The sequence below is a fragment of the Bombina bombina genome, chromosome 2 (assembly GCF_027579735.1).
Source record: "Bombina bombina isolate aBomBom1 chromosome 2, aBomBom1.pri, whole genome shotgun sequence".
Lineage (NCBI taxonomy): Eukaryota > Metazoa > Chordata > Amphibia > Anura > Bombinatoridae > Bombina > Bombina bombina.
Genome location: NC_069500.1, coordinates 970551429 through 970578882, shown reverse-complemented (window position 1 = coordinate 970578882; position 27454 = coordinate 970551429). Strand labels below are relative to the sequence as shown.

The window sequence follows — 27454 nt, the reverse complement described above, 5'->3', positions numbered from 1 at the left end:
GTTGTTACTTTTGGGTTCAATCTCACTTCTTTCAAGATTGTCCATTGTGCTCTTGGAGTGAACTTTGCAGGATGCCCACTCCTAGTGAGAGTATACTAGCAACAGTCCTGAATTTTCTCCATTTGTAGACAAATTGTCTTACTGTTGATTGATGAACATCCAGGTCTTTAGCAATGCAATAACCTTTTTTTAACTCTGTGCATCTCTTTAATGCACCTTCTATGGTCCTGTGAAAGTTGTTGGGATAAAGACATGGTTAACACTACACAATCATTCTTGAGTAGAACAGATTTGTCAGTAACCAGGATTTGTGTGCCCTTATTTAAAGAGCAGGGCACCTGTGCAACCCACACTTCCAATCTCATCCCCTTAATTGAAACACCTGACTGCAAATAGCTTTTGGAGAAGCTGTTAACGAAGAGGTTCACTTACCTTTTCCTGCCTGCACTGTGAATGATTACTCAATGTCTTCAATACAAAAAGGTACATCTGTTAGTGTATTAGTTTAGATAGATTGTGTCTGTAATTCAGAATTATATGAAGATCAGACCACATTTCATGAGGAATTAATGCAAAAATCCAGGTAATTTCAAAGGGTTCCAAAACTCTTTTTTTTGCATTGCCGTTAATTTTTCTAAAATAAATTTAAGCACTGTCTTTGTATGAATCCTGTAATAGCAGCAGATGTAAAACATTTTTTTTTACTTTGTCTGAATTACCTGATTCACTTCCAATTAAAGGCTGGTTAGCAAAATGTTGAATAAAGTCTTTTAAACATGAATATTCATTGAAGCCAAATTTGTATGAATCTCCGCAATGATGTATTTGAAAATGTTTGACTGAATCCTTGGCCCTGTTAAGAGAATGAGACATCAAAATTATAATTGTATTTATATAAATGAATACATATGATTATATGGCTTACAATATACAGTACATACAAAACAACAAAGGTTCTTCTGTGTTACTATACACTGATGATTTCTTGGTGGGGGGGGGGGTTGAGGAGGGGGGGTGATTGAGGATTATCTTGGATTTTATATTTATATGCTAACATCGCTGGGCTGTATTCTGTAATCTCTAAACTAATTGCACATATCATCTATTTGTTTGCTTCTCAAGCTTGCTGTTTGTGTTGCCATGTGGTATTATGCAATTTCCTGTACTTATATTGCTGGCCAGGGTGAAGTTAGGTCTATGCTTGTGATGGAGCAAATTTTAAAGTTTTATGTTTAAGAAAATACTAAGCTGTGGATAGAAATGTAAAATGTCAAAAAATACACCATGAGAGAAATGTATTCAAAATAATTTGTAACAAAATATTTTCTTTAATAATATTTTTAAGGTGTTATCAATTATCCAAATGTTTACAGAAGATTGAATTCATAATTGCTACGGCAATATCACAAAAGAAATAAAAGAACAGAAAAAAACTGTAAGAACATAAAACATGTCACACATAGCACTTGCCACCAAAAGGTACCCATGTATTTTATATCTTTTTTTATGCTATTGTAGCAATTTGGGGTATTTATTTCATGATATGTTTGATAATTGTGATTGCACCCATGAACAAAAAAATACATGTACTTAAAGTGATTGTAAACTTTACTGAATTAAAGGCCAGTATTAAATAATACTCTAAAAAAACAGGTGCACTTTAATTCATTAAAGTTTACAAAGATGCTTATTACCTTTGCATTATGGTAGGCATAACTTAAATCCTTCGCCCGCATCTGCTGCTTTCATTAGCAGATAACAAAAGCGGCTTCCTCCAATCGTTGCTGGACACCAAAGTGGGCACACAACGATTGGAGGAAGCCGGATTCTTCATCGTTCTGCTAAAGAAAGCAGGAGCTGCCGGCAGAGGATTGTCGTTATGTTTATCATAAAGCAAGGGTAAATATTTTAAAAAATAAGCGTTGTAAAGTTTAATGAATTGACTGCCCCTGTTTTTAGGAGCATTATTTAATAATGGCCCTTAATTCAGTAAAGTTTACAATCACTTTAAAGTAATTTCTAACAGAAATATTTACTTTAGTAAATGTAACAATTATAGGGACATTGAATTAAAAATGAAATGTTCACGATTCAGATAGAGTACAATTTTATAAAATGACTTATATTATCAAATTTAGGGGTCGATTACTATATAATGGCTATCAACTCCCCAAAAAAATTAATTATTTTCTGGCTAAAAATTAATTATTTAAAAAAAAAAATCATTATTTTTTTTTTAAATTTAAATCAGATTTTTTTATTTTTATTTAAAGGGACAGTCTAGTCCAAAAAAACCTTTCATGATTCAGATAGGGCATGTAATTTTAAACAATTTTCCAATTTACTTTTATCACCAAATTTTCTTTGTTCTCTTGGTATTCTTAGTTGAAAGCTTAACTTAGGAGGTTCATATGCTAATGTTTTAGACCTTGAAGGCCGAATCTTAAGAATGCATTTTAACATGTTTTTCACCACTAGAGGGTGTTAGTTCATGTTTTTCATATAGATAACACTGTGCTCGTGCACGTGAAGTTACCTGGGAGCCATCACTGATTGGCTAAACTGCAAGTCTGTCAAAAGAACAAATAAAGGGGCAGTCTGCAGAGGCTTAGATACAAGATAATCACAGAGGTAAAAAATATATAAATATAACTGTGTTGGTTATGCAAAACTAGGGAATGGGTAAACAAGGGATGATCTATCTTTTAAAACAATAACAATTCTGGTGTAGACTGTCCCTTTAAATAGGATTTTTGTAAATAAAATGTTTTTTGAGGAAAAATCTATCTAGAGATAGTTTCTATTTAAGAAACGTACGGCCAGATGACGAGTTTTGTGTTATGAGCTGTGCGGTGCTAACGAGCAGTTTTTTCTCACCGCTCACTTACCTACTGCGCTGGTATTACAGGTTTTTACAAACCCGGCGTTAAAAGGCAAGAAGTGAGCGTAGAGCAAAATTGTGCTCCACACTCACTCCAATACCAGCGCTGCTTAAGTCAGCTGTGAGCTGGTCATGCGTGCTCTTGCACGATTTCCCCATAGACATCAATGGGGAGAGCCGGCTGAGAAAAAGCCTAACACCTGCAAAAAAGCAGCGTAAATCTCAGTGACGCAGTCCCATTGATTCCTATGGGGAAACTAAAGTTATGTTTACACCTAACACCCTAACATGAACCCCAAGTCTAAACACCCCTAAATCTAAACACTTATTAACCCCTAATCTGCCGCTCCGAATATCGCTGCCACCTACATTATATTTATTAACCACTAATCTGCTGCTCTCAACATCGCCGACACCTACATTATATTTATTAACCCCTAATCTCCCTCCCCCAATGTCGCCGCAACCTACCTACATTTATTAACCCCTAATCTGCCGCCCCCAACATCGCCACCACTATTCTAAATTTATTAACCCCTGAACCTAAGTCTAACCCTAACATCCCCTAACTTAATTATAATTTAAATACATCTAAATAAAATTACTATCATTAACTAAATTATTCCTATTTAAAACTAAATGCTTACCTATAAAATAAACCCTAAGCTAGCTACAATATAACTAATAGTTACATTGTAGCTAGCTTAGGGTTTATTTTTATTTTACAGGCAAGAATAGAATAGAATAGTTACTAATTAGTTATTAACTATTTAATAACTACCTAGCTAAAATAAATACAAATTTACCTGTAAAATAAAAGCTAACCTAAGTTACACTAACACCTAACACTACACTACAATTAAATCAATTCCCTACATTAAAAACAATTAAATAAATGAAATTAGCTAAATCACAAAAAAACAACACTAAATTACAGAAAATAAAAAACAAATTACAAGCTCTAATTACACCTAATCTAATAGCCCTATCAAAATAAAAAAGCCCCTCAAAATAAACCCCCCCTAGCCTAAACTAAACTACCAATAGTCCTTTAAAAGGGCCTTTTTGTGGGGCATTGCCCCAAAGAAATCAGCTCTTTTACCTGAAAAAAAAATACAAACAACCCCCCCAACAGTAAAACCCACCACCCACACAACCAACCCCCCCAAATAAAAGCCTAACTAAAAAAACCTAAGCTCCCCATTGCCCTGAAAAGGCCATTTGGATGGGAATTGCCCTTAAAAGGGCATTTAGCTCTATTACAGCCCAAAGCCCTAACCTAAAAAATAAACCCACCCAATACACCCTTAAAAAATCCTAACACTAACCCCCCGAAGATTCACTTACCGGGAGAAGTCTTCATCCAAGCGGCAAGATGTCCTCAACGAAACCGGCAGAAGTGGTCCTCCAGACGTGCAGAAGTCTTCATCCAGACGGCATCTTCTATCTTCATCCTTCTGACGCGGAGCGGCTCCATCTTCAAGAAATCCGGCGCGGAGCATCCTCTTCAATCGACGTCTTCTTCGGAATGAATATCTCTTTAAGTGACGTCATCCAAGATGGCGTCCCTTAGATTCCGATTGGCTGATAGAATTCTCTCAGCCAATCAGAATTAAGGTAGAAAAAATCCTATTGGCTGATCAGCCAATAGGATTGAGCTGGCATTCATTGGCTGTTCCAATCAGCCAATAGAATGCGAGCTCAATACTATTGGATGATTGCATCAGCCAATAGGATTATTTCTACCTTAATTCCGATTGGCTGATAGAATTCTATCAGCGAATCAGAATTGAAGGGACACCATCTTGGATGATGTCATTTAAAGGAACCTTCATTCAGTCGTCGGACGAAGAAAGAAGAGGATGCTCCACGTCGGATGTCTTGAAGATGGACCCGCTCCGAGCCTGATGGATGAAGATGCCGTCTGGATGAAGACTTCTGCCCGTCTGGAGGACCTCTTCTGCCCGGCTTGGATGAAGACTTCTGCCCATCTGAAGGACCACTTCTGCCTGGTTGGGTGAAGACGTCTCACGGTAGGGTGATCTTCAAGGGGTAAAAGAGCTGATTACTTTGGGGCAATGCCCCGCAAAAGGCCCTTTTAAGGGCTATTTGTAATTTAGTGTAGGGTAGGGCTTTTTTTTATTTTGGGGAGCTTTTTTATTTTGTTAGGGGGATAAGAGTAGGTGTAATTAGGTTAAAAATCTTGTAATTATTTTATTATTTTCTGTAATTTAGTGGGGGGGTTTTTCTGTACGTTAGATAATTGTATTTAATTGTAATTAATTGTATTTAATTTAGTTAATTTATTTAATTATAGAGTAGTGTTAGATGCTAGTGTAACTTAGGTTAGGTTTTATTTTACAGCTACTTTTGTCTTTATTTTAACTAGGTAGTTATTAAATAGTTAATAACTATTTAATAACTATTGTACCTAGTTAAAATAAATACAAAGTTGCCTGTAAAATAAAAATAAACCCTAAACTAGCTACAATGTAACTATTAGTTATATTGTAGCTATCTTAGGGTTTATTTTATAGGTAAGTATTTAGTTTTAAATAGGAATAATCTAGTGAATTGTATTAATTTTATTTAGATTTATTTAAATTTAAGATAGGGGGGTTAGGGTTAGACAGATTTAGGGGTTAATAACTTTATTATAGTGGTGGCGACGTTGGGGGTGGCAGATTAGGGGTTAATAAATGTAGTTAGGTTTCGGCGACATTTGGGGCGGCAGATTAGGGGTTAATAAATATAATGTAGAGTTTGGCGATGTTGGGGGCAGCAGATTAGGGGTTCATAAGTATAATGTAGGTGGCGGCGGTGTCCGGAGCAGCAGATTAGGGGTTAATAATATAATGCAGGTGTCAGCGATGTCGGGGGCGGCAGATAAGGGGTTAATAAGTGTAAGATTAGGGGTGTTTAGACTCGGGGGTTCCTGTTAGGGTGTTAAGTGTAGACATAAAAAGTGTTTCCCCATAGGAATCAATGGGGCTGCGTTAGAAGCTGAACGCTGTTTTTTTTGCAGGTGTTAGGTTTTTTTCAGCCGGCTCTCCCCATTGATTACTATGGGGTAATCGTGCACGAGCACGTATTACCAGCTCACCGCTACCATAAACAGCGCTGGTATTGAGGTGAGATGTGGAGCTAAATTTTGCTCTTCGCTCACTTTTTTGCGGTTAACGCCGGGTTTGTAAAAACCCGCAATACCAGCGCTGTCTGTAAGTTAGCGGTGAGCATAAACTGCTTGTTAGCACCGCACCCCTGTTAACGCAAAACTCGTAATCTAGGTGAAAGGAAAGGTTCATCTCCATCTGGGAACCATGGATTATGTATTCAGAAGATAGAGGAAGACGTCAACTAGGCACACACCCATTGTAACAGGTTAATATAGTCGTTCCCTAAAGTTCTCATAATACTTGCAAATGATTAGATTCAGAATGAGACCCATGTACCGATTAGATTCTTAAGAAATAGATGCCTGGACTGTATGTGTAAAAACAATGACTTTATGAATGTTTTTTTTTATATCTGTAAAACTGCTAGACTGAATTTTGGGAGCCCCCTTTGGTTTGTGACATTAAAGATATGATGTGGAACATCAATCTCCTGCCTAAGAGACACTCCTGATAATTAGCCAACATTTCACTTATATTCACTTGCTGTAACTTCTTGATTGTGATCGTGGCCTGTATTTATATTTGTATGATCTATTTACTGCTATTGTTTTTGTGATTTATACCTGAGGACAAAAAACAATAAACATCTTTTTCAATTAAAAAAACATCATTTTTAGGAGTGCGGTACTGACGTTGCGGTACAGGCTACAAGGCTTGCGGTACACCTATACCGACAAGACTTGTAATGGCTCCGGTGCGGTTTTAACACTGAAAATACCATATTTTCAGCGTTAAAAGACAAACGCACAAACTTGTAATCTAGCTGTTTGTGCGCTAACCCTGCATGAGTTATCTTAAGTTGTGTTATGTATTTATTAAATATAAATTATTGAAAAATATGAATTAATGTAAATAATTATTATAGATGTACTAAAATTTTGAAATAATCCATAGAGACTATATATATATATATATATATATATATATATATATATATATACATACATATGTCACGGATACCAGACGGCTAAGGCTATCCCCCACCCCCCTACAACCTCACCCTTGTTGTTTATCAGAGGTTTTGGAAGCTGTTTGTTTGCTTTGGGCTTGTTTTTGTCTTCAGAGAAGAGATGGTTTATGACCAGGAAAACCCTCCTAGGCTGTCCGGGCTCCTGGAACTCCCGGTCGGCCGCCTCACAACGGACACCCGCCTAACCCCTCTCAGGCTGGCCAGGCTCCTGGAACTCCCGGTCGGCCACAGGACAGCAGAGCACCCGCTAATTTTAACCCAGGTCGCTTAAGCAACCATGTGCCCCAGAGCTCCGCTTTTTGTGGAAATTAGTAGCCCCTGGGGAGTACAAGGGGTGGGGGAATTGCCGGAGGGGAGCTCCTTTGGGAACCGGGGGTTTTGGACACCCCTAACCCCATAACTTCAACGGACTGTAACTCCGGTCCCCCGTAACAAATCATGCTGATTTTTAGACTGTGAAATCTGGGAACCGAGAGCTTTAAAGTGACACGCTGGAAGTGAAACCGCCACCCCAAAGTATTGGGATTATGTGGGACTGTGGCTCCTATGGAGGCACCGGTCAGTCTGGAGGGGCCGGAATGGCGGGAAAATTGTGGGATTGTCCTTTGTGTTATCAAGATGAGATGTGTGTATAAAAGGAGTGTGTGTTCTCAATAAAATCAGTTCTTGTTCACCTGAAGGCTAGTCTGTCTAGTTATTTGGGTGAGCTCCAGCTAAAATCACTTTCCTGGGCTACATAGAAATCACTTTCCTGGGCTACATAGCAGCCTGTTCCAGGCAAAGGAAGGACCCTCTGGCAGAGCTACTCAGTCGGAGTAGCTGGAGTCTGCCACAGGGTGGGACCCTGAGTACTGGTGCTATCGGGCATCAGGGGTGGCTACAGGCTGTGGTCACTTGCCAGCTACATAGCTGCAGTCGGCAGGGAGGAAGCAGGACCCGTTTGGCGGAGCTACCCAGTCGGGGTAGCCGGGGGTATCCGTCACATTGGCTGGCAGCGGTGGGATCTGCTTCTTCCACACGATTCCTGCTGACAGAGAAGGGCCACAGTAGCTGGTAACTATGGAAGCCGAGTACCTAAGGAGAGTACAGGAGGCACTGATCCAGCTGGACGATCCTGGTTCTGCACTGGACCAGCTGAGCTGCAGGAGCATTGTCCGCCGGCAACTATGGAGGGAGAGGCTTCAACAAGCAAAGGATTGTGATGGAAAGGTCCTCCCCACAGATGAGAGGTACTCGGTCCGGTGGCACTTGCGAGTGCTTTTCCTGGGAGAGCAGCATATTACAGTATAGATATTACAGTATCTATAATTATTAATAATTATTATTTTCTACAAAATTTTATATTTACATAACGCGCCTTAAGATAACCAATTCTTCATGAGCTATCAAGCAGATTTCAAAGGAACAAGATCTTCCTGTCTATAAATCAGTCCAGATTGGAATGCATAGAAAGAACTGTTTGCAGAAAAATGCAAGTGAAGTCTGTGTTGTGTGATTATTTTATTAGGTTTATAATGCTGTTTAGCATTTAAAGTCTTCATTTCAAAGCTTTAAAAATAATGTATTAGGTGTTACTTATGACAATTTTGAGAGGGGCCTGGAACCTATCTCCCTCACTTCCCATTGACTTACATTATAAACTGGGTTTCAATTTACGGTTTTGATTTACAACCATTCCTTCTGGAACCTAACCCCGGTGGAAACTGAGGGCTACCTGTATATATATATATATATATATATATGATAATGTTAAATATATATAGATACACCTATATATCTACAGGAATGTATTTAAAGGAACATGAAACCCTAATTATTTCTCTTAGCAACCTTTGTTGAAGGAGCAGCAATACACTACTGGGAGCAAGCTGAAAGCCAAGAGGCACAGATGTGCAGCTACCAATCAGCGGTTTCTGAGCCTACCTAGGTTTTCTTTTTAACAAAGGATACAAAGAGAACGAAACAAATTAGATAATAGAAATATATTGAAAAGTTAGTAAAAATTGGGTGCTGCATCTGAGAAATTGAAATCTATGCAAAGAAAAAGTTAGTACAGTCACAATATCCGCTGCTGGTGGCAAGACCCGCACTATTGTGGGGAAGAAATCCCTTAAGGACATGAAACGTACAGGGTATATCCTGGTCATTAAGGACTTAAATATGTGCTGCTTTTCTCTAGTAAATGCATTGTGTTATGGTGAATGCTGTTCATTTTTTTGGTATGTTTGTGTTTTGAGTCTGTCCTATAATTTTCTCACTTACTGTTTTATTTAACAGTAAATGCTGAGACAACAAATGATGATGTGTAAGGAAACTTTCTATGTTTAGGTTATACTTTAAACAATAATTTAACAACATTTAAGTCTTCCTATTTAGGCAATAGTCATCTTCAGTCTCCACAAATGTCTTGTACTTCTAAATCTACGTTTCTGAATTTTCCAACACAACAATGTTAGTATATGAAGAACTAGCCCTTAAAACAAAATATTGCCTTCCTCCGTGGACCCACACATTTGCAGTGTCAATAATAAGTTTCTGCTGTAACATATATTATAGCATAGGTTTGGCCATATATTCAGTATTTGCTTTCCCAAAATGGCCATATATTACAATGGGGATTTTGGTTGACTTAACAAGAGACTGATTATTCAGAAAGTTCTTGGTAAGTCCACAGTGTGTTAATTCTGCTTCATCCATTGTAACTGCATTTGTTCTCTCTTAAATATCAATTATCTGGTATGTAGTACAAGACAATACAGCCTTTATCCTGTGTCTGTCTCACTCACCCAGTGTAACTACTTTTGCTCTTTTTAACCCTCCCAATCTCATTAACTGCACATCTGTCAATAACCCAAAAATTCGCTTGTGCCCTTTGGAATGCACGCTCTATATGGCACAAGCTTACTTTTCACAACCTATTTTTCTTCACTGTAGCTGTTATCTATAGGCATCCTGGCCCCACAACACCACTTTGATGCCTGGTTCCCACATTTACTCTCTTGCAACATACCTTTTTTCATCTTTGGTGACTTCAACATACCCATTAGCAAACCTAATATGCCTGCTGCTCTAAATTTCTATCCCTTAGCACCTCTTCTGGCCTGTCCCAGTGGACATCTCCAACCCACTGTGAAGGCAACTCAATTGACCTGGTCATCAATCTCTTCACGATTTCCAAGTTTTCTAAATTCCCCTTTCCTCTCCCTGACCACCATCTACTAACTTTCGCTCTTATTCTAACTGCAGCATCCTCACAACCCCCCCAAAAAACTGCTACCTTACAGGAATTTCAATTACTTACTGACAGACTTTTCTGCTTACCGAAACCTCTAGTCTCTAACATTTAAACCCTCTCTTGCCCAGACCTTGTGGCCTTATAGTATAATTCAGCAATAAAAAAAAAAAAAACATTTGAAATTAATCCTCAAATCATTCAACTTAGCCCTCAGCCTGGCCAAACAAGTCTATTTCTCCTCTGTCGTGTCAACTCACACATCTAACCCCTGAAAGCAGTTTTCAACCTTCAACTCCCTTCCATGCCCATCTGCACCTCAGCTCACTACCAAATTCACTGCTTAAGAGTATTGCTGATCACTTTAAAAATAAAATTGACACAATCTCTCCCTCACAACCCTCAAACCCAGCCCTCCTACCCACTCATTCTATTAACAAAATGTTGTTACTTTTCTCCTGTAATAGAGGAAGAGGTCTTAACTTCTACTCATCTTACCACCTGCCCACTTGACCCTATTTTAACGACTGCCTTAACTCATCTCTTTAACCATTCTTTCACAACTTGTACATTTCCTGATACATTCAGGCATGCACCAATAACACCAATCTTGAAAAAGCCCTCACTTTACCCCTCCACCCCTTCTATCATCTGGTCTCCTTACTTCCTTTTACCTCCAAATTATTGGGAAGACTAGTTTATAATCACCTCAATTTCTCTCAACTAACTCCTTACTTGATCCCCAACAATCTGGTTTCCACCCTAAAAACTCAACAGAAACTAAAACAAATGGTCTGCTATCAGCTAATTTAAAGGGGCACTAATTATTCTTCTCAATCTATCTGCTGCTTTTGACACAGTTGAGCCTCTTCTATTACAAATCCTACATTCTTTTGGAATCCGAGACAAAGCCCTCTCCTTGTTTGCTTCCTTTCTCTCAAACCGCTCGTTTACAGTTTCCTTTAACAGCATATACTCTGATGCTTTACCTTTCTAAGTAGGAGTACCACAAGGCTCTGGGGCCGATTTATTAAGCACTGTATGCTGCAGTTTCCGTGTGAGCCTTCAGAAACAGGAGTTAAGAAGCAGCTGTCATAAGACCGCTGCTCCTTAACTCATGTGCCACCTCTGAGGCGGACAGCAATCAGCCCGATCGGATACGATCGGGTCGATTGACACCCCCTGCTAGCGGCCGATTGGCCGTGAATGTGCAGGGGGCGACATTGCACAAGCATTTCACCAGAAATGCTTGTGCAATGATAAATGCCAACAGCGTATGCTGTCGGCATTTATCGATGTGTGGCGGATCATGTCTGCCCGCACATTGCTAAATCGGCCCCATAGTCTTGGGTCCTTTGCTTTTTTCTATCTATACATCCTTCCTTGGAAAACTTATATTCTCATTAAGGTTCCAGTACCACGTATATGCTGATGATACCCAAATCTATATTTCCTCTCTTGATATCGTTCCCTCTTTACTTAAACAGATTTCGAACTGTCTCTCTGCAATTTTCTCATGGATGTCTTTGCACTACCTACCTAACTCAATCTGTCTAAAATTGTGCTGCGTCCCCAAGACATCTAACACCTGACATTTCTCCAATAGTTGGAGACTCTACTCTAAACACCTCACCCCAGGTCTGCTGTCTTCAGGTCACACTTGACTCAGAACTTCATATATATTTAAGCTCTTAACAAATCCTGCTGTGCATACCTATGCAAAATTTCCAGAATATGACCTTTCCTTACTGAAGAAACTACAAGAATATAGTTAATTCCCTCATTTGTCATGCATTGACTACTGCAATCTACTTCTAAATAGCATTTCAAAACACTGCCTCTTCCCCCTCCAATCTATCATGAAATGCTTCTGCTAGACTCATCCTCCTAAGTCGCCGATCTTCATTAGCTCCCCATACACTCTAGAATACAATTCCACGTATTAAAGGGATACCAAGCCAAAATGTTTATTTCATGATTAGGCTAGAGCATGTAATTACCTTCTTAATATAAGGAAAGTCCATGGATTCATTTCTTACTGTTGGGAAATACTGAACCTGGCCACCAGGAGGAGGCAAAGACACCCCAGCCAAAGGTTTAAATACATTTCCCACTTCCCCTATCCCCCAGTCATTCTTTGCATTTCATCACAGGAAGGTATCAGAGAAGTGTCAGAAGATTTCGGAGTTGTTCCTTCAGAGGGGTATCAGCCCTTCGATATGGGACTGGAGTTTTAAGTAGTCTTGTCAGCCTCTCAGTGAGAGCATTGCCGAAAGTTAGAGTCTGGAGGTGCAGGGAGAGTCTTTCTGCGAACCCATCCAGACTGCCTGCTAACAGCTCCTTAAGCAATCAGTGTTGACGAGTTTCACTGCCTGCTTTTTCTTTACTCAAGTCCATGTCAGGAGCAATGCTACAAGTCTATCATACTTGAGAGGCTGTGTTTCTGTTCCACAGCATGGATTCTGGTAAGATCATTTAAATTTTTACATATGTTGAAAACGCTAGAAGACACAGTCACAGTGTGGCTCCTTTTATCTTAATAGAATCATGGGTTAATATCTCCTGAGGGGGATTATTGAACAGTGGGGATTGATCAAATGTGATGCTTTGATTTTATGCTGCATTATGTGTGAGCTCATAGGCTGTTTGTTATGTGGCTCGAACACACAGGTTTTTACTTTCACTCTGAACACTGCGCAGCTTGTAGCTTGGCACACTTTTTCTCATAGCAGGGGCGGTCCTGCCTTGCGCACCACGTGACCGGGAGTGGTCACACTTTTATTTCCTCTTTCCTGACCGAGCTAGCTGTCAGAGAAGACATTTTTTCCTCTGTTTCCCTGGGTCTAGGAGGTGGTGAGTGCCCCAGGCATTGGGAGTATAAAGTTGCTGTTTTTGTAAGAAATAAAAAGATTATTTTTATTCTGTGTCCTACTGTCATTAGCGCAAGCTATGGAGGATTCTGATATTCTTGAGGGTACTCCCTCTATTCCAAATAGTAATACCTGTTTATATTGTGAGGAGGCCTTGGTATGCCCACCCTCTCAACTATGCTCCACATGCATCAGCAAAGTTATTATGTCTAAGAAGGTTAACTCCTTTAGTACCATTGAGCCGTCCACCTCTGAGGACTCGCCGTCCCGTGAGGTGCATACCCATCAGTCATCTCCCTCATTACATGCAGCTTTCCGTAACATGCCTGATCCTCCATCTAGAGGGAGCCTTTAACCATCAGACTTTATCGTGCAGTAAAAAAACTGCGTTTTCTGAGGCTCTTAGTGCTTTACCTTGCCCTGCCAAGCACAAGCGAAAAGGTTAAACATAGCTCTCCTGTCCAGGGGTCATTAAGTAATTTATTGGATTTGTTTGTTTTTCAATTATCCAAGGATGGGTCACACTCTGAGTCTTCAGAGGGTGAACTTTCTGGATTGGAGTCTGCTACCTCTAGGCCTCCAGCTGCGGAGGAACCAGCCTTTAGAAGAAAACGTAAGTGTTCAATCTTAAATCTAAAGGAGGTTCTGTCTAAATTAGAGGTTCCAGAGGCCAAGGTGCCTGATGAACCTTTGATCCTTAAATTAGACAGAGTTTACAAGGACAGGTAGTGCTGTTAACTTTTCCTGTTCCTGTAAAGTTGGCGAACATTATTAAGAATGAGTGGAATAGATTTGGATCTTCCTTTTCCCCTTCGTCTTCCTTTAAAAAATTATTCCCGGTCCCGGACTCTCAATTGGAGTTGTGAGGTTCCATCCCTAAGGTGGATAGTGCTATCTCCACACTGGCTAAGCGTACTACTATCCCACTTGAGCATAGTTTGTCGTTCAGAGAGCCGATGGATAAGAAGATGCAAACTTTTCTCCGAAAAATGTTTTAGCTTACGGGATACTTGTTTCAACCGGCAGCGGCTGTTGCCTCGGTTGCTGGAGCTGTGGCCTACTGGTGCGACTCCTTATTGGATTTGATCGAGGTGGAGGGTCCCCTCAATGTTATCCAAGAAAAAATGAAGGCATTGAGAATTGCTAATTCTTTTATCTGTGATGCAAACATGCAGATCATTCGCCTAAATGCTAAGATTTCTGGTTTTTCAGTTCAGACCCGTCAGGCACTCTGGCTGAAATCCTGGTCTGCGGATATAACTCCTAGACTCCTTTCCCTTCCTTTTAAGAAAAACATTTTATTTGGTCCAAGCCTGGACTCCATTATCTCCACGGTTATAGGAGGCAAGGGTGCCTTCCTAACGCAGGATAAAAAGAACAAGTCTAAGGGACAAGGCTCTAATTTTCGTTCCTTTCATTCTGAGAAATCCCAAGGACAACAGTCCTCCTCTAAGCCGAGCAAGCCAAGAGTACTTGGAAGCTGTCTCAATCCTGGAATAAATCCAAGCAGAGCAAGAAGCCCGCCGAGGCCAAGTCAGCATGAACGGGCGGCCCCCAATCCAGTGCTGGATCGTGTAGGGGGCAAACTGTCGCTGTTTTCAAACGCTTGATTCAGAGGCGTGCAGGATCCATGGGTCCTGGAGGTCATAGCTCAGGAATACAAGATAGGTTTCAAATCTCAACCACCCAAGGGCAGATTTCTCCTTTCAAGCCGGGCTTCAATGCCAGAAAAGAGGGAAGTCTTTACCTCCGGACCTCCTTAAGGCCATCTTTGGCTCAGTGTATGGAGGGAATTGGTCTCATGGTGTCCAGCATGGACATAATTCCCTTTGCCAGGTTCCTTCTCAGACTGTTACAGGTGTGCATGCTGAGGCAGTGGAACGGCGATCATTCGGATCTGTCTCAACAGATTTCCCTAGACAACCGGTCAAGAGAATCGCTCTCTTGGTGGCTCAGTCCAGATCATCTGTCCCGAGGGACATCCTTTCTAAGACCATCCTGGGAGATTGTGACTACGGATGCCAGTCTATCAGGATAGGGAGCTGTTTGGGGTGCCAGGAAGGCACAGGGCCTGTGGTCTCATGAGGAACGCTCCCTCCCGATCAACATTCTGGCACTTCAAGCAATATTCAATGCTCTAAAGGCTTGGCGTCTTCTAGGTTTGTCCCGGTTTATCAGATTCCAATCAGGAATTATAATCTCAGTGGCTTACATCAACCATCAGGGTGGAATGAGAAGCTCCCTAGCAATGAGGGAACTATCTCGGATTCTGGAGTGGGTGGAAGCCCACAGCTGTTCGCTGTCAGCGATCAACATTCCGGGTGTGGACAATTGGGAAGCAGATTTTCTCAGCAGACAATCCTTTCATCCGGGGGAATGGTCTCTCCATCCCGAAATGTTTGCGGATATGCTAGAGGTGGGGGACACCAGAGATAGATCTCATAGCGTCTCGTCTCAATACCAAGCTACCCAGATATGGGTCGAGGTCCAGGGTTCCTCAGGCAGAGCTAATAGATGCATTAGCAGTGCCTTGGAGGTTCAACCTAATCTACCTTTTCCCGCCATTACCACTCCTTCCTCGTGTAGTGGCCCGCATCAAGCAGGACCAGGCATCAGTGATACTGATTGCTCCATCTTGGCCGCGAAGGACGTGGTTCGCAGATCTGGTGGGGATGTCATCTTCTCCTCCATGGAAGTTAACTTGTCGCAGGGATCTGCTGGAACAAGGTCCTTTTGTTCTTTAAAATCTAGATTCTCTGAGGCTGACTGCGTGGAGATCGAATGCTTAGTCCTAGCAAAGAGAGGTTTTTCTGAGAGAGTTATTGATACTCTCATTCAAGCTCGTAATCCGGTTACTTGTCGCATGCATCGTAAGGTGTGGAGAACTAATTTATTCTGGTGTGAAGAGTGTGGATTTTCCTGGCATAAAGTTAAGGTTGCCAGGATCCTATAGTTTCTCCAGGATGGACTGGAGAAGAGTCTTTCTGCCAGTTCCCTGAGGGGACAGATTTCGGCTCTGTCTGTTTTACTGCACAAGAGGCTCTCTGAGCTTCTAGATGCACAGTCTTTTGTGAAGGCTCTGATTAGGATCAGACCCATGTTTAGATCTAAGACTCCTCCCTGGAGTCTGAATCTTGTCCTTAAGGTTTTGCAGCGGGCTCCGTTTGAGGTTTGAAATTGACATTAAGTTGTTATCCTGGAACGTTCTTTTTCTACTGGCCATTGCTTCTGCGCGCGAGTATCTGAGATTGCCGCCTTGCAATGTAAGCCTTCTTATCTGGTGTTCCATTCTGATAAGGCTGCCCTACGTACTAAGTGAGGGTTTCTCCCTAAGGTCGTGTCAGACCGCAACATCAATCAAGAGATTGTGGTTCCTTCCTTGTATCCTAATCCTTCTTCTTTGAAGAAACGTTTGCTTCATAATTTGGTTGTGGTTTGAGCCTTGAAGTTCTATCTTCAGGCTACTAAAGATTTTAGACAAACTCCTTCCTTGTTTGTTGCCTATTATGGGAAGCGTAAGGGGCAGAGGATCTCTGCGACTTCCTTATCCTTTTGGTTAAGGAGTGTTAAGGAGTGTTATCCACTTAACTTACGAGACAGCGGGACATAAACCTCCTCAGAGAATTACGGCTCATTCTACTAGAACAGTGGCTTCCTCTTGGGCCTTTAAGAAGGAGGCCTCTATGGATCAGACTTGTAAGGCGGCTACCTGGTCCTCCTTACATACTTTTTCTAAATTTTGCAAGTTTGATGTTTTTGCTTCTGCTGAAGCAGTCTTTGGGAGAAAGGTGTTGTGGGCTGTGGTTCCCTCAGATTAGGGTCCGCTACTCTTTTTGTCTCTCAAGTTTTTATTCAGTGAGCTTGGGTATAAGTTTCCCAACAGTAAGGAATGAAGCTGTGGACTATCCTTATATTAAGAAGGAAAACATAAATTATGCTTACCAGATAATTTAATTTCCTTCTGTATAAGGGAGAGTCTATGGCCCCCACCCGTGTTCTCCGATGGGCGGCCCACTAAATTATATTCTTCTGGCACCTTTTATACCCTGATATTTCTCCTACTGTTCCTTGTTCCCTCTGCAGAATGACTGGGGGATTAGGGGAAGTGGGAGAGGTATTTAAGCCTTTGGCTGAGGTGTCTTTGCCTCTTCCTGGTGCCAAGGTTCAGTATTTCCCAACAGTAAGGAATGAAGTCATGGACTCTCCTTATACAGAATGAAATTAAATTATCTGGTAAGCATAATTTATGTTTTTAAGAAACTTTCTAATTTACTCCTATTATCAATTTGTCTTCGTTCACTTTGTATCTTATTTGAAAAAGCTGTAATGAAAGCTTACAAGCCGGTCCATTTTTGGTTCAGTTCCCTAGATAGCGCTTGCTGATTGGTGGCTACATTTAGCCACCAATCAGCAAGCGGTACCCAAGTGCTGAACCTAAAATTCCTCTCTTATCTTCAAATAATCCCAGAGCCGTCCTCTTCGATCAACCTCTGACTTTCGTCTTTCCACTCCTATTTTCTCTACGTCCCTCTCTCGCCTCCAAGACTTCTCACGTGCAGCTCCTGTCCCCTGGAATTCTCTACCCTGATCCATCAGACTGTCTTCGCCTTGTATAGCTTCTGACGCACTTTGATAACACACCTATTCAGAGAAGTTTGGCATCTCTCCTTTGTTTTTCATCCTACCCAAAATAAATCTTGAACTGCCTTGACTACAATCCATGTCACAAGCTAACTCAAACTTCCTCAACCAGTAGACAGTAAGCTTTTATGAGCTAGGCCCTTCTCCTCCGGCATTCGTTTTGTTTAGTCTGTTATGTTTTTGTACCTTTTCACAAATATTTGTCATTGTATCTCTGTACCAGACAATGTTGCAGCGCTATACAAATAAATGAAAATAATATTAATTTCTAAACTTTAATCTCCTGTCGGCTTCCAACAGCTATGCAGATGGCATGTGCCTGGTTGCTTGCAAGGCAAACAGTTGGAGATTGTTCATCCAAATGGTTCTCTTAAGTGAAGGCCTAAAGAGGCATCATATGGTTATGGGTAACAGGGTCCAGAAGGAGCAACATCAGAAGCAGGAGTATCTCTAAGTATGTCTGTGCACCAACTGGGATGTTAGAGGTCCCTGACTATTGACCCATAGAACTTTTAGATTATTTTTGAGGAGGTTGTATCTATATCTTGTGTCATTATGAAGATTTGTATGTTAGGATGCCTACTTACCAGCTAAGCCAAACTAACAAAAATACAATACCACAAAACAGAATTTATGTTTACCTGATAAATTTCTTTCTCCAACGGTGTGTCCGGTCCACGGCGTCATCCTTACTTGTGGGATATTCTCTTCCCCAACAGGAAATGGCAAAGAGCCCAGCAAAGCTGGTCACATGATCCCTCCTAGGCTCCGCCTACCCCAGTCATTCGACCGACGTTAAGGAGGAATATTTGCATAGGAGAAACCATATGGTACCGTGGTGACTGTAGTTAAAGAAAATAAATTATCAGACCTGATTAAAAAACCAGGGCGGGCCGTGGACCGGACACACCGTTGGAGAAAGAAATTTATCAGGTAAACATAAATTCTGTTTTCTCCAACATAGGTGTGTCCGGTCCACGGCGTCATCCTTACTTGTGGGAACCAATACCAAAGCTTTAGGACACGGATGAAGGGAGGGAGCAAATCAGGTCACCTAAATGGAAGGCACCACGGCTTGCAAAACCTTTCTCCCAAAAATAGCCTCAGAAGAAGCAAAAGTATCAAACTTGTAAAATTTGGTAAAAGTGTGCAGTGAAGACCAAGTCGCTGCCCTACATATCTGATCAACAGAAGCCTCGTTCTTGAAGGCCCATGTGGAAGCCACAGCCCTAGTGGAATGAGCTGTGATTCTTTCGGGAGGCTGCCGTCCGGCAGTCTCGTAAGCCAATCTGATGATGCTTTTAATCCAAAAAGAGAGAGAGGTAGAAGTTGCTTTTTGACCTCTCCTTTTACCTGAATAAACAACAAACAAGGAAGATGTTTGTCTAAAATCCTTTGTAGCATCTAAATAGAATTTTAGAGCGCGAACAACATCCAAATTGTGCAACAAACGTTCCTTCTTTGAAACTGGTTTTGGACACAGAGAAGGTACGATAATCTCCTGGTTAATGTTTTTGTTAGAAACAACTTTTGGAAGAAAACCAGGTTTAGTACGTAAAACCACCTTATCTGCATGGAACACCAGATAAGGAGGAGAACACTGCAGAGCAGATAATTCTGAGACTCTTCTAGCAGAAGAAATCGCAACTAAAAACAAAACTTTCCAAGATAATAACTTAATATCAACGGAATGTAAGGGTTCAAACGGAACCCCCTGAAGAACTGAAAGAACTAAATTGAGACTCCAAGGAGGAGTCAAAGGTTTGTAAACAGGCTTGATTCTAACCAGAGCCTGAACAAAGGCTTGAACATCTGGCACAGCTGCCAGCTTTTTGTGAAGTAATACCGACAAGGCAGAAATCTGTCCCTTCAGGGAACTTGCAGATAATCCCTTTTCCAATCCTTCTTGAAGGAAGGATAGAATCCTAGGAATCTTAACCTTGTCCCAAGGGAATCCTTTAGATTCACACCAACAGATATATTTTTTCCAAATTTTGTGGTAAATCTTTCTAGTCACAGGCTTTCTGGCCTGAACAAGAGTATCGATCACAGAATCTGAGAAACCTCGCTTCGATAAAATCAAGCGTTCAATCTCCAAGCAGTCAGCTGGAGTGAAACCAGATTCGGATGTTCGAACGGACCCTGAAGAAGAAGGTCTCGTCTCAAAGGTAGCTTCCAAGGTGGAGCCGATGACATATTCACCAGATCTGCATACCAAGTCCTGCGTGGCCACGCAGGAGCTATCAAGATCACCGACGCCCTCTCCTGCTTGATCCTGGCTATCAGCCTGGGGATGAGAGGAAATGGCGGGAACACATAAGCTAGTTTGAAGGTCCAAGGTGCTACTAGTGCATCCACTAGAGCCGCCTTGGGATCCCTGGATCTGGCCCCGTAGCAAGGAACTTTGAAGTTCTGACGAGAGGCCATCAGATCCATGTCTGGAATGCCCCACAGGTGAGTGACTTGGGCAAAGGTTTCCGGATGGAGTTCCCACTCCCCCGGATGCAATGTCTGACGACTCAGAAAATCCGCTTCCCAATTTTCCACTCCTGGGATGTGGATAGCAGACAGGTGGCAGGAGTGAGACTCCGCCCAAAGAATAATTTTGGTTACTTCTTCCATCGCTAGGGAACTCCTTGTTCCCCCCTGATGGTTGATGTACGCAACAGTCGTCATGTTGTCTGATTGAAACCGTATGAACCTGGTCCTCGCAAGCTGGGGCCAGGCCTGGAGAGCATTGAATATCGCTCTCAGTTCCAGAATATTTATCGGTAGAAGAGATTCTTCCCGAGACCAAAGACCCTGAGCTTTCAGGGATCCCCAGACCGCGCCCCAGCCTATCAGACTGGCGTCGGTCGTGACAATGACCCACTCTGGTCTGTGGAACATCATCCCTTGAGACAGATTGTCCAGGGACAGCCACCAACGGAGTGAGTCTCTGGTCCTCTGATTTACTTGTATCTTCGGAGACAAGTCTGTATAGTCCCCATTCCACTGACTGAGCATGCACAGTTGTAATGGTCTTAGATGAATGCGCGCAAAAGGAACTATGTCCATCGCCGCCACCATCAACCCGATCACTTCCATGCACTGAGCTATGGAAGGAAGAGGAACGGAATGAAGTATCCGACAAGAGTCCAGAAGCTTTGTTTTTCTGGCCTCTGTTAGAAAGATCCTCATTTCTAAGGAGTCTATAATTGTTCCCAAGAAGGGAACCCTTGTTGACGGGGATAGAGAACTCTTTTCCACGTTCACTTTCCAGCCGTGAGATCTGAGAAAGGCCAGGACAATGTCCGTGTGAGCCTTTGCTTGAGGAAGGGACGACGCTTGAATCAGAATGTCGTCCAGGTAAGGTACTACTGCAATGCCCCTTGGTCTTAGCACCGCTAGAAGGGACCCTAGTACCTTTGTGAAAATCCTTGGAGCAGTGGCTAATCCGAAAGGAAGCGCCACGAACTGGTAATGTTTGTCCAGGAATGCAAACCTTAGGAACCGATGATGTTCCTTGTGGATAGGAATATGTAGATACGCATCCTTTAAATCCACCGTGGTCATGAATTGACCTTCCTGGATGGAAGGAAGGATAGTTCGAATGGTTTCCATCTTGAACGATGGGACCTTGAGAAATTTGTTTAAGATCTTGAGATCTAGGATTGGTCTGAACGTTCCCTCTTTTTTGGGAACTATGAACAGATTGGAGTAGAACCCCATCCCTTGTTCTCTTAATGGAACAGGATGAATCACTCCCATTTTTAACAGGTCTTCTACACAATGTAAGAACGCCTGTCTTTTTATGTGGTCTGAAGACAACTGCGACCTGTGGAACCTCCCCCTTGGGGGAAGTCCCTTGAATTCCAGAAGATAACCCTGGGAGACTATTTCTAGCGCCCAAGGATCCAGAACATCTCTTGCCCAAGCCTGAGCGAAGAGAGAGAGTCTGCCCCCCACCAGATCCGGTCCCGGATCGGGGGCCAATATTTCATGCTGTCTTGGTAGCAGTGGCAGGTTTCTTGGCCTGCTTTCCCTTGTTCCAGCCTTGCATTGGTCTCCAAGCTGGCTTGGCCTGAGAAGTATTACCCTCTTGCTTAGAGGACGTAGCACCTTGGGCTGGTCCGTTTTTGCGAAAGGGACGAAAATTAGGTCTATTTTTTTGCCTTGAAAGGCCGATCCTGAGGAAGGGCGTGGCCCTTACCCCCAGTGATATCAGAGATAATCTCTTTCAAGTCAGGACCAAACAGCGTTTTCCCCTTGAAAGGAATGTTTAGTAGCTTGTTCTTGGAAGACGCATCAGCCGACCAAGATTTCAACCAAAGCGCTCTGCGCGCCACAATAGCAAACCCAGAGTTCTTAGCCGCTAACTTAGCCAATTGCAAAGAGGCGTCTAGAGTGAAAGAATTAGCCAATTTGAGAGCATTGATTCTGTCCATAATCTCCTCATAAGGAGGAGAGTCACTATCGAGCACCTTAAGCAGTTCATCAAACCAGAAATATGCGGCAGTAGTGACAGGGACAATGCATGAAATGGGTTGTAGAAGGTAACCCTGCTGAACAAACATCTTTTTAAGCAAACCTTCTAATTTTTTATCCATAGGATCTTTGAAAGCACAACTATCCTCTATGGGAATAGTGGTGCGTTTGTTTAAAGTAGAAACCGCTCCCTCGACCTTGGGGACTGACTGCCATAAGTCCTTTCTGGGGTCGACCATAGGAAACAATTTTTTAAATATGGGGGGAGGGACGAAAGGAATACCGGGCCTTTCCCATTCTTTATTAACAATGTCCGCCACCCGCTTGGGTATAGGAAAAGCTTCTGGGAGCCCCGGCACCTCTAGGAACTTGTCCATTTTACATAGTTTCTCTGGGATGACTAAATTTTCACAATCATCCAGAGTGGATAATACCTCCTTAAGCAAAATGCGGAGATGTTCCAATTTAAATTTAAATGTAATCACATCAGATTCAGCCTGCTGAGAAATGTTCCCTAAATCAGTAATTTCTCCCTCAGACAAAACCTCCCTGGCCCCCTCAGATTGGGTTAGGGGCCCTTCAGAGATATTAATATCAGCGTCGTCATGCTCTTCAGTAACTAAAACAGAGCAGCCACGCTTACGCTGACAAGGGTTCATTTTGGCTAAAATGTTTTTGACAGAATTATCCATTACAGCCGTTAATTGTTGCATAGTAAGGAGTATTGGCGCGCTAGATGTACTAGGGGCCTCCTGAGTGGGCAAGACTCGTGTAGACGAAGGAGGGAATGATGCAGTACCATGCTTACTCCCCTCACTTGAGGAATCATCTTGGGCATCATTGTCATTATCACATAAATCACATTTATTTAAATGAATAGGAATTCTGGCTTCCCCACATTCAGAACACAGTCTATCTGGTAGTTCAGACATGTTAAACAGGCATAAACTTGATCAGAAAGTACAAAAAACGTTTTAAAATAAAACCGTTACTGTCACTTTAAATTTTAAACTGAACACACTTTATTACTGCAATTGCGAAAAAACATGAAGGAATTGTTCAAAATTCACCAAATTTTCACCACAGCGTCTTAAAGCCTTGAAAATATTGCACACCAATTTTGGAAGCTTTAACCCTTAAAATAACGGAACCGGAGCCGTTTTAAGCTTTAAACCCCTTTACAGTCCCTGGTATCTGCTTTGCTGAGACCCAACCAAACCCAAAGGGGAATACGATACCAAATGACGCCTTCAGAAGTCTTTTATAAGTATCAGAGCTCCTCTCACATGCGACTGCATGCCATGCCTCTCAAAAACAAGTGCGCAACACCGGCGCGAAAATGAGACTCTGTCTATGCTTTGGGAAAGCCCCTAAAGAATAAGGTGTCTAAAACAGTGCCTGCCGATATTATTAAATCAAAATACCCAGAATAAATGATTCCTCAAGGCTAAATAAGTGTTAATATCAATCGATTTAGCCCAAAAAAAGTCTACAGTTTAAATAAGCCCTTGTGAAGCCCTTATTTACAATCGAAATAAACATGGCTTACCGGATCCCATAGGGAAAATGACAGCTTCCAGCATTACATCGTCTTGTTAGAATGTGTCATACCTCAAGCAGCAAGGGACTGCAAACTGTTCCCCCAACTGAAGTTAATTGCTCTCAACAGTCCTGTGTGGAACAGCCATGGATTTTAGTTACGGTTGCTAAAATCATTTTCCTCATACAAACAGAATTCTTCATCTCTTTTCTGTTTCTGAGTAAATAGTACGTACCAGCACTATTTGAAAATAACAAACTCTTGATTGAATAATGAAAAACTACAGTTAAACACTAAAAAACTCTAAGCCATCTCCGTGGAGATGTTGCCTGTACAACGGCAAAGAGAATGACTGGGGTAGGCGGAGCCTAGGAGGGATCATGTGACCAGCTTTGCTGGGCTCTTTGCCATTTCCTGTTGGGGAAGAGAATATCCCACAAGTAAGGATGACGCCGTGGACCGGACACACCTATGTTGGAGAAAGAGTCTGTTGCTACCACTGCTATAGGAAGGATCTTTTTATACTGATGTTTGTAGTTATTGCTTTCAATGTTTACACACAATTTTAAGGAATAGATTTGTTAGCAAGTTGTTGTCTGTGCATACCCTGTAGCCCATTTCTCATGATATATTTACATTCTTAAATGATCTAGCCATATGTTTTAGGAATCTAGTCATGATGTATACACCTGAGTGTTGTCTTTAATCATTCCCTAATAGTAGATTAGAAGTTTTACTGAAAGTGAAGAAACTACGATACAAAAAGGTTATAATATTTATGCACAAAATACAAAGAAATCATTAAAAAAAATAATATGAATTGCATGCAATGTCTACAGATACAGTGTTAGTTTTTAGTACACATACAATTATACAGGAACTACTAAGGATTTACATCACATGCATTGGGGGCACTTACTTTTTAAGTGATATAAATGTTGCCCCAGTATACTGTAAACCTTTTTTCCCCTCTGTTTCTGCAGTAAATTTCTTTTTATTTAGAAGCCAAATACTCATCACTGAGGAAAATCAACAAAGTCCCTGCTGTTTCTGCATCCTTAACTGTTAACAAGTGTAATTTGATCACATGCGTACAGAAGAATACTTTTTGTGGGCTTTCCGGAAGACTAAAGAGGGACTTTTCATTGGCGTAGTTACTCAGCTTACAAATAAAAGGAACCAGTAAAAAAAAAAAAAAAATGTAAAAGTTTGCACTGTATGAACTTCCTATCCTAAAATAATATTACATTAAAGGAACACTCACAGTATAATTTAGCTAATATTTGTCCTTTATTACATTTTTACCTTAAAACATATTTCTGTGTATATATGCACATCATTTCAAAGTGGGGAATTTTACTCTCTTGATTACTAAAAACGTATGGTGTATGACATTCTTGAAATAGCAAATGGTACAATAACACTACAAGTAACAGGGAAAATTGGAATTATCATAACTACCATCATGAGGGAAGATTTTGAAAGATAAGTCAGGGGAATGACATGTCATGGTTATGGGCCTGAATGAGCTATGTTTCCATCTGCTCTATGTCTTCTTTTATTGAACATTTATACATAGAAGAAATCCTCTGTACCACAGTTCACACAATGCCAACAAGGCTGTGGTAGCCATCTGGTGCATCATATAAACGTGGCACACCACCACCTGAGTGTTAATATAAAATTGTGCTATTTACATCCATCCCTGGAGACTACAGCTGTAAACACATAACACCAGTAAAGAAATTAGTCACCAGAAACTTTCTGTCCCCTGCCTACTTTATATGAAAGTCATGAGTCTATCAACAAACTCTCGGCTAGATTTAGAGTTTTGTCGGTAACGACCCGCGTAGCTAACGCTGGCTTTTTTCTGGCCACACCTTTAAAATAACTCTGGTATTGAGAGTCCACAGAATGGCTGCGTTAGGCTCCAAAAAAGGAGCGTACAGCTTATTTAACGCAACTTCAACTCTCGATACCAGAGTTGCTTACGGACGCGGCCAGCCTCAAAAACGTGCTCGTGCACGATTCCCCCATAGAAAACAATGGGGCTGTTTGAGCTGAAAAAAAACCTAACACCTGCAAAAAAGCCGCGTTCAGCTCCTAACGCAGCCCCATTGTTTCCTATGGGGAAACACTTCCTACGTCTGCACCTAACACTCTAACATGTACCCCGAGTCTAAACACCCCTAACCTTACACTTATTAACCCCTATTCTGCCGCCCCCGCTATCGCTGACCCCTGTATATTATTTTTAACCCCTAATCTGCCGCTCCGTAAACCGCCGCTACTTACATTATCCCTATGTACCCCTAATCTGCTGCCCCTAACACCGCCGACCCCTATATTATATTTATTAACCCCTAATCTGCCCCCCAGAACGTCGCCTCCACCTGCCTACACTTATTAACCCCTAATCTGCCGAGCGGACCGCACTGCTATTATTATAAAGTTATTAACCCCTAATCGGCCTCACTAACCCTATAATAAATAGTATTAACCCCTAATCTGCCCTCCCTAACATCGCCGACACCTAACTTCAATTATTAACCCCTAATCTGCCGACTGGAGCTCACCGCTATTCTAATAAATGTATTAACCCCTAAAGCTAAGTCTAACCCTAACCCTAACACCCCCCTAAATTAAATATAATTTTAATCTAACGAAATTAATTAACTCTTATTAAATAAATTATTCCTATTTAAAGCTAAATACTTACCTGTAAAATAAATCCTAATATAGCTACAATATAAATTATAATTATATTATAGCTATTTTAGGATTTATATTTATTTTACAGGTAACTTTGTATTTATTTTAACCAGGTACAATAGCTATTAAATAGTTAAGAACAATTTAATAGCTAAAATAGTTAAAATAATTACAAATTTACCTGTAAAATAAATCCTAACCTAAGTTACAATTAAACCTAACACTACACTATCAATAAATAAATTAAATAAATTAAATAAAATACCTATAATTATCTACAATCAGCCAATCGGATTGAACTTGATTCTGATTGGCTGATTCCATCAGCCAATCAGAATATTCCTACCTTAATTCCGATTGGCTGATAGAATCCTATCAGCCAATCGGAATTCGAGGGACGCCATCTTGGATGACGTCCTTTAAAGGAACCGTCATTCGTCGTTCAGTCGTCGGCCAGGATGGATGTTCCGTGTCGGAGGTCTTCAGGATGCTGCCGCTCCGCTCCGGATGGATGACGATAGAAGATTCCGCTTGGATGAAGACTTCAATCGGATGGAAGACCTCTTCTGCCCCGCTTGGATGAAGACTTCTACCGGATGAAGGACCTCTTCTTGCTCCGCTTGGATGAAGAATTTGGCTCGGCTGGGTGAAGACGACTCAAGGTAGGGAGATCTTCAGGGGCTTAGTGTTAGGTTTATTTAAGGGGGTTTGGGTTAGATTAGGGGTATGTGGGTGGTGGGTTGTAATGTTGGGGGGGGTATTGTATGTTTTTTTTTACAGGCAAAAGAGCTGAACTTCTTGGGGCATGCCCCGCAAAGGGCCCTGTTCAGGGCTGGTAAGGTAAAAGAGCTTTGAACTTTAGTAATTTAGAATAGGGTAGGGCATTTTTTTATTTTGGGGGGCTTTGTTATTTTATTAGGGGGCTTAGAGTAGGTGTAATTAGTTTAAAATTGTTGTAATATATT

General features: G+C 41.4%; 1 protein-coding gene across 2 annotated transcripts in view; it reads right to left on the bottom strand.

The window, feature by feature from the left end:
• Positions 1–27454, bottom strand: part of DAPP1 (dual adaptor of phosphotyrosine and 3-phosphoinositides 1) — a 267600-nt gene that overhangs the window by 94401 nt on the left and 145745 nt on the right. For both annotated transcript variants that reach the window (XM_053703479.1, XM_053703480.1), the window contains exon 3: positions 720–853. In XM_053703479.1, the coding sequence (XP_053559454.1) occupies positions 720–853 (134 nt within the window). The remainder of the gene's footprint in view (positions 1–719; positions 854–27454) is intronic.